We start from the raw sequence: 8,525 nt of genomic DNA, 5'->3' as shown, positions 1-8,525 counted from the left end.
GCATTCAGTGTGTGAGAAAACCAGTGGGACTACTCTGTGTGTGTGTGTGTGTGTGTGTGTGTGTGTGTGTGTGTGTGTGTGTGTGTGTGTGTGTGTGTGTGTGTTTGTGTGTTTGTGTGTGTGTGTGTGTGTGTGTGTGTGTGTGTGTGAGGGAGAGAGAGAGAAAGAGACTGCGCATATATGTCTGCGCATATTTCTGCAGGTGTGGATGAAATCGGCTGGAAAATGAAGGCAGCCATTTCTCTAATCATTGAGAGTGAGGTTATTTCCACCGCCTAGGAACAATTACAGCTCTTGGTTAACATTTTGGTGTTATTAACATTTTCTAACATTATAAAATCTAACATAAAATATATTTATTTTTGTTTTTTTTTTTCGTGACATGTAAATGGTGAAATTTAGAAAGAAAAAGAAGAGAAAAAAAACAATAGTGTTAGTCAGTGTTTTGTTTGTAGGTGGCCCCTATCCCTCTGGTCTGTTAAATTGTATAAGCTCCTCTGTATGAGTTCTACGAGCGGGAGTTCACCAGTCCTCACCAGTCTCATAAAGCAAAAACAAACCAAAAAAAAAACTTTTGAAGCATAACCTAAATGCATTTTTAAACACACAATGAAAACATTCATTATTATTATTATTAGCCTATTATTGTGTCATATCGTATATTTGGTTCGTTTATACATTTCATTGTTAAAACATCCTATAAAATAATGATTTGAATCCAAACGCCTTTTGAATTTTCAGTTGTACGTAGAAGAAATTCAGAAACTTTGCGTGTTCAAAAATAATAAAGTCTGTTTGAAAGTTGAATGTACAGTCTTGAGCAGTATGCCTATTTTTTTTCTGTGGGCAGGTTTTTCTACACGGATCAATATCAGAGCAGCATGCGCTGCGAAGGAAACGCCATCCAAGCTCCGCAGGACGCTGACCTTTCACTCTCCCTACAGGTCACACCATCCTCCCCTAAACAGGTCAACACACCAACACACAACTATGTCAAAGTATGCCTTAACAGAGAATATTTATATCCGGCGGATAACCAACACAAGCCAATGAGTGGGCGAGTCAATCAGCCAATAACGCAAGAAAAGATCGTACCCTGCAGCCCGGCAAATGCACATTAATAATCAGTGTGCTGGTGATTTCTGAACGGACCAACTGGCTTCTTGTGGGTGGCTCCAAGTTGTATTATGTTCATGTGCCCATCTCAAAACACACTGTGGCACCGGGTGGTGATTTTACAGTCAACAACAATACTAAAAGCGTCTAACAGCCTATCCCTTCCCCCAGGCTTTACGCACATGAATATTAATCTGATCCTTCACCGTCTAAAGTTCTACACATTGCACTAGAGCTTTAACACAGATAGTGACACGGATACGATCGCTCTCAAGTACCTCCAGTCTATTAATTACTCATGCTGGAGGATTGTTTTCGTGCTGTCAGTGATCTCATCATACACGAAAAAATAATCTGCGACAATATTCCTTGATGTTTCTGCATAATGTCAAATGCCCCTGTTAAATGTATTTTATTACGTTTTTTTATTCTCGCATCTGAAGGTGTTTATGCATCCTCTGAGCGCTGAGAAAAGCACACGAAATTAAATAGAAAACCCGGGTTACAATTGAGCGAACAAGTCGCAGGGACTGCCAGTCACCTCTTAATTCTGCAGGAAAAAAGTTTTTCCCCCCCAGAGCTTGACAAGAGTGCCAGAGTCAAGTTCAAGTTCACGGCCACTTGATTTCAAACTCTATTTTATCCCAAGTGTGAAAGGAAGAGCGACTGCGGCATTATCCAAAATTAAACAGATGCGTCTTAAAAAATGGAGCACTCGAACAGTGGCGGAAAGATTCATATTAATAGTACTGATTATCAAAGTCAGATCCGTTTTCCCGTGTATACATTTTCTGCATACTGCTCTCAGTATTCCTGTGTATTGTTGCGAATGTTCTATTTAAATGTTTCTGTCTTTTTTATTTTCTTTTAAAATGCTGAAATATGTCCTTTAGTGCTTGAAATCATTAGTGTTTGAAGCGTCGAATTGTGTGTGGCAAGATATTTCAACACTATCTACCCAACACTACACAAACAGCCGAATGCCTCTTGCTTTCAGACCACTGTGCACATTCTGGTTTAAAGTCTATTTAGCCTATACACAAAGAGGCCTAAAAGTTGTCAAAGTGTATCTATATAATGCGTAGACAACATGGAAAGAACACGACGCGTTGTAAAGATTGTACACTTGCACCACGTTTTATTATATCTGTATGCAGTAAAATTTTTATCACAATAATGGAGAAAACACTTCTCAAACTTTGAACAAAAACACATATAACAAAACAACTGCCCCTGTTCAGCCCATAATTGTACATATTTATAGTAAAGAAACATTCTTTATAAATATTGTTTCATCTGTTGCAAGTAAATACCATAATTTAATTACAAATGGATAAATATGGCAGTCGATATTTACAAAAAAGAAGGGTGTGGTTACAGATATTTAACGGTACGACATTAATTTGCCCCACAATCTTCCAAATATATTTCACAATTCAAACTTGCAAAGCACAAAACATCACAAGTTAAGCCCAGCAAACTAAGATATACATTCACAAGCAAATATTGTGTCTGTCTTCGTTATATGTTGACTTTGGCACTCTTTCCAGTTAATAGTTTACAATCAGTTTGCCATAATGGGATCACAATATTCAATAAGATAAATACAACGTTATGGTAATATGTGCACTAAAAAGTCCAATTAGAGAAATAGCAACCATTGAAGGAACATCTATACACCAAAAACCCGACAAATTCTATCACAACCATTCGGAAAGAGAGCGCGTAGTATTTACAAAAAGAGGACGTTTAGTGCTTTTACGCACGGTACTTCTGTCGATGTGGGAATGTTAATCCTGCTGGACAAGAGCATAATATACAGTAGGAGCGTTCGTTTTGTACAAGCTGTATATGGATCTCCTGGTTTTCTGAAATGATTCCTCCTGGGATGGCACAGTCTTAAACATACCATTCACTGAAATTGGACGATAAACTGCTGTGGTTGTTGGAACTGTGGACCGCTGAGGAAGGCGACAGATTGTTGTTTTGGGTCTCTGTGGAGGGGGACACCAGACCAGGGGGTGTTGAGGACTCATAACCAGAACTTGCCGCTGGCGACGAGTCAGATGCAGGTGGGGATGACTCGTGAACCTAAAACACACACACACACACAATAAATAATTAATGATCTTTGGAATTAATCATGAATAGCGTGTAGCCTATTACTAAAACTGTTCATGAGTAAATTTTAGATAAATCGGTAGTTCGTTCCAATATGACAATAGGCTTTATGAGAGAAAATTTCATATCAGTTCTAACTTTTTCAGTATGCATTAGCTAATTAGCTGTTATGCATTTTAGAATTGTATTATGTTTGCTAGTGTTATTTTAATTGTGATTACATTTATTACTGCTATAAATACACAGTGGCACGAAGTAAACATTTTGTGACAAAATGCATAATATATTTCTCATTCTGTGTTCTAGAGGAATCTGGAGGACTTACCTTCATATGCTTTCGAAGAGAGCTGGGGTGAGTGTAGGACTTGTCACACATTTTGCAAAGATACGGTTTGTCTGATGTGTGAACGTGCATGTGCTTCTTTCGATCACTGCTGTTCGCGAAGCGCCGATCACATCCTTCAAACTCACACTGAAATGGTTTCTCCCCTGAGAAGAAAAACGGTATTTACATTCACACGATTAGTGTTTAAAGTTGAATTCCGCTTTTAAGAAAACACAACAAAAACAGCGCACATCACAACATACCATTCTGGTACACTTCAAAAGAACATATATATATATATATTCTACTAAATACTAAAAATAAAATGAAATAAATTGCGTAGCATTCTAAATAACCTGAAATGAAATCACTCAAGAGGTTTTCATATGCACGTAGTTGTAAAACAGAGATGCCTTACAACGACACAGGGGGTCACACAACCACATCTACAAATATGACCAGCGTAAAGGTTGCAACAATATAAATACATAGAAAATCTAATTTTGCTGATAATTACGTTTGCGAGAATTTACTTTATTTAGCAATCTGTACAAACAAAACCAAATTAAAATAAGGGGGAAATCAGTCACATAACACCATTTCCTATTTTCAACGTTCAGCTTTTGTCAGCCCCACACAGAACTTCGCCAATTGCTTAGAAATAATCAAAATGCAATTAACACCTTGACAAATAGAAGGCTCAATACCTCCGTGTATTCTAAATAGGAAATTGCTTAAATGTGCAACCCTGGTAATGGCCTGTCTAACACATAGACTGTCAATGCAATGGAAAGAATAACAATAGGCCCACATATCACCCATTCCTAAAGTAGGAAATATAGTCTTATGTTTATGTCGTCCTTTTTGTGTTGGTAATGATCTGTATTCATTTTGTAATTCCTATGTAGCCTACGTGTGAGTATATACGTCTAGATGTATGGCCTAAGCTAATCGTTGTTTTTTAATGGTTTCATGAATATAAAGTGTACCACTGTTAGTGTGAATATATGCATTGTTTCTCGTTTTAACAACAATTAAAATACCCCGTAACGTGGCCAAAAACATGCACAAACTGGAGTAATTTCAAAATCCTGACGTAGTCACCCGAGTGCTCGAGCATTGGTCCACGCAAACGTTAAACCGGTTGGAGAGATTTACGGCTGCTCTGCGCACGCGATGAGCCCTCGAGTCGCCTTTGACCCGTTTAAAGTTTATGAACCACAAACCCTCGACAGTCTCTTACATAATTCAGCACATTGTTGCAAAACATCGCATTTACTCGGTATTTACCAGGCATAATCGTTTTCAGCCGCGTTCACTTACACGAATTGTATATGTGCTTACGGCATCCGTTTTCTTTTAAAGATCTCAAGCTACTTTCAGCGTCGATTTAAGTATGCGCTCTCAGCGTCTAAAAATACAGCAACCTACCATAATCAGCTTATTTTTCTAAGAACGACTATTTGCGATACTATTTTGGGGGGTTATAAATATTTGTATATAAAGCATTATAAAGCATTGTAGCTCCAAAACAAACGCAAGACTTACAGATAGGCTATTAATGTGACAAGCGCGAGCAGAAATAAATATCATAATTACCTGTGTGTGTTCTCTTGTGAATCTTCAGGTTTTCTGATCTCGCGAAGACTTTGCCACATCCAGGGAACGGGCAGGGGAAAGGCTTTTCTCCCGTGTGCACACGTATGTGATTGACCAGTTTATATTTGGCTTTAAAAGGCTTGCTTTCCCGGGGACATTCTTCCCAGAAGCAGATGTGGTTGCTCTGCTCGGGTCCTCCAACGTGCTCGACCGAGACGTGTGTGACCAGCTCATGCATGGTGCTGAAAGTTTTATTGCAACTCTTCTTCGGATTACTGAGCTGCTCCGGATCGATCCACTTACAGATGAGCTCTTGCTTAATACACTGCTGCCTCATGTAGCGAAAGAAGGCACCGGGGTGATGGTGATGCGCTGCCATATTCATCCCCATGTTCATATTCATGGAGCCGTACTGGTTGTGCAGCTGAGCGGCTGAGTAAGGGTCGGTCCTCGGGCTGGAGACCTGGTGGTACTGGTCTGATCGCCCGAAAACCTCCCCCGGTAGTCCGAGTCGCATCTGCCCGTTGAGCACGTTTGGGGAGCCGTGAGATCCATGCTGCTCGTGGATGCCAGGGAACAGAATGTGGCCTTGGCTGTCTGTGTGAGAGTGATGGAGCGAGCCGCCAGTGGGGCCGAAGAGTGCGTGCTGGCCTCCCGCCGGTGACGATTCCCCGAATCCACGGCTGCGAAAGAGAAAGTCCCGCGTGGAGTTAAACGGCGAGCTCGCGTATGATGTGACATGAGCCGCGTGCGCGCCCAGAGCCGCGGCGGGGTAACCGGGCGCTTGGCTCGTGAATGCAGAACTCTGTCCGGGCGAGAGATCGTGGTTCAGTTTGAAGGCGCCCATGTGCGCCGAGTCGACGAAGCTGTTCTGCGCTAAATTCAAGTCTCTGTCCTGCATCTCACTGGAGGAGTGATGATGCCTGGCAAAGGAGCCCACTCCCAAACCAGGGAACTGATGCCCAGCGTCCAGTAACATGCTTTCGTTGAGCAAAACCAATTTTCTTACAAGCAGTCTATGCGCGGCGCTTCAACAAAACATGTAACAAAATAAAATCGAATGAGCTACAGGAATATTAACTTCCAGATTTGAGAACACGACATGAGGCGATGAAGTTCGATCCGCTCATAGGAACAAAAAGCTTTGCGTGTTAAGTTAGACTATATTTTTCTTGTGGATAACTTGTTACTCAAAATCCCCAATGCAGCGAAATGAAAAGATTCCTTTGCGCGTTTCCTTTGAAACTGAGTCGATGTCGTAATTTTCGGATTACACGAAAATAAGAGTTATTATCTTACTGAGTCTTCCTTGTTCTTGAAGCATCTCGAATTGGAATGTTTATTTCTTTCGCTTGTCTATGTTTATCTCGGAGGGTCCCTCTTTCTCAGTGGACTGGCACTACCTCCTCTTACGCCCCCTTTAACTGGAGCCCGGTCATTCATTTGACGCACTCTCATTGGCCGCCGCTCCTCATCAATCCTAGGTGCCCCTCCAATCGAACGCACTCCTTTGGCAACTAATCGCTGATCGCCATCTTCCACCGACAATTACCGCCTACTTTTCGGAGAGCCTTTCGGGGAATAGGTAGAAGGAGAGCAAAAATACTCGCGTTTAATCAGACCGCTTAAAAAATCTAAATCACTTGCCACGCGGGCTCATAAGAGTAAGTGTAACCCATCATTCTTTGATGAACTTCGCCACTTCAGTTTGTATAACTATTTAATGGCTTAAAATGTGCATGGTATTTTGGTTATAGCGAAATATAGTTAGTTACTTTTGCATAGTGTAGGCTAATCCAACAATCAGACAGGGTTAACGTGAATGAAAAACAAACTCACAAACCTCGCTCGAGGTACCTTGACTCAATCTGCACGTGAGTATGACAACACATTATGATAAATTAAAACACTAGTTCGCATCCAGTATGTAGCCTATATGTGGTGGTCAGCATTTGAATAAAGACGTGAGTGTTGATGGACACATCAAAAACAAACAAATGTGTATTCATATATAGCTACATATAACATTATCCTATTGAGATATAAAGTAGCCTACTAAAAATAGATTCATTGACATGAAAAATAAGAGGAGAGTTGTCGGCAATGTATAAAGCATCGTCATTGCCATCAACATCATATTTACATTTAATACTTTAATTAATTTACTGCATTAAAAACGCACTAATTCGTAGCTAACACCAAAACGCTGTTAGACCGACTCTGAAACATAGTGTTTCCTCTATAACAGATCCATAAACTCCACATAAGGTTTGAAACAGTAAATACAACAACAGTATAAATGAGAGAATTCTTGTAAGCAAGGGTACCATCTACATTTTTCCTATCACTAAGCCTTATTTTAGGCACATCTAATGCGCACACAGAGTATTCTAAATATTTTAGCACATACAAGAACAAAATTTCATTTGAATGTATTTAGATGAGATTACATTCCCATGTCAAAAAACACAATATGATATACCTTTAATAAAAAAAATTCATAAATAAATTGTGACGTCACGGACCGAGAGCCTGGTCTTTCTGCGTGAATAAATCAGGGAATCTGCATTGTTTAAGTTTAGCGGCATTTTGTGGTTGCGGAACAGGCGTATATGAGAGCTTTTCCTAGCCTATGTAGACTACACTGTACACTCCCCGACAATAACCAAACCGTCCAACTGAAGTTATCCTAGCATGGGGTTACTGCATTACGGATTCCAGGCCAATGTATATAAACCAATCCAGGGACCATTTCTGATCTAAGAAAACGTGCAGCATTCGAGCGTTTATTTACATGTTAACATTCAGTTAAAGGAGGTTTACTTACAATTTCATTGAACCTAAGTCCCATGAAGTCCCGTTCCAACGCACAGCACACTTTGTCTTGTCTTTCCTCTCCTCCGAACGCTTTAAGCTGTAAATAATAGGGCGGAGGATGTATAAATCTTTGGGAATTCTGTGTGCCTCAGCTCAAAGCCATGCCGTTTGAACGTTATGTACCATTCTTCCAAGACTATTTCTACCCTCTCCACAGGAAACACAGGGTCTGATCCAAGTTCAAAGTCACGTCTGCCGACCTCTCAAATAAGTTCTTTATTTCTCCAGAAAACCACAAAAACCTTTCCGCTTTTCAATGGGCAGGGAGAAGAAGAAAGAGAAATTAGACTGAGAGTGCAGTCGGCCTGGAACACATAGCCGCAGTTTTTGTTCTTCTTTTTTCATGTAGCAAGAAAAGGAAAAAGTTCGAAAAAGCTCAAACCAAACACGAAAACACAAGGGAAAACAAATTTTGCTTATATATATATATATATATATATATATATATATATATATATATATATATATATATATATATATATATATA

At 40.0% G+C, this 8,525-nt stretch overlaps 1 protein-coding gene across 1 annotated transcript; it reads right to left on the bottom strand.

Moving 5' to 3' along the window:
* Positions 1-2,453: 2,453 nt before the first annotated feature.
* On the bottom strand, positions 2,454-6,732 carry LOC107569553 (zinc finger protein ZIC 2-like). Its single transcript, XM_016255673.1, has 3 exons — positions 5,162-6,732; positions 3,563-3,726; positions 2,454-3,207 (listed from the first exon to the last, which is right to left on the bottom strand). The coding sequence occupies exons 1-3, from the start codon at positions 6,138-6,140 to the stop codon at positions 3,016-3,018; spliced, it is 1,335 nt and encodes a 444-aa protein (XP_016111159.1). The 5' UTR covers positions 6,141-6,732; the 3' UTR covers positions 2,454-3,015.
* Between the last annotated feature and the right edge of the window lie 1,793 nt (positions 6,733-8,525).

This window comes from Sinocyclocheilus grahami, unplaced genomic scaffold, assembly GCF_001515645.1.
Source record: "Sinocyclocheilus grahami isolate Dianchi unplaced genomic scaffold, SAMN03320097.WGS_v1.1 scaffold28.1, whole genome shotgun sequence".
NCBI lineage: Eukaryota > Metazoa > Chordata > Actinopteri > Cypriniformes > Cyprinidae > Sinocyclocheilus > Sinocyclocheilus grahami.
Note: the sequence above shows the minus strand (reverse complement) of the source record. Positions and strands in the feature narration are given on the sequence as shown.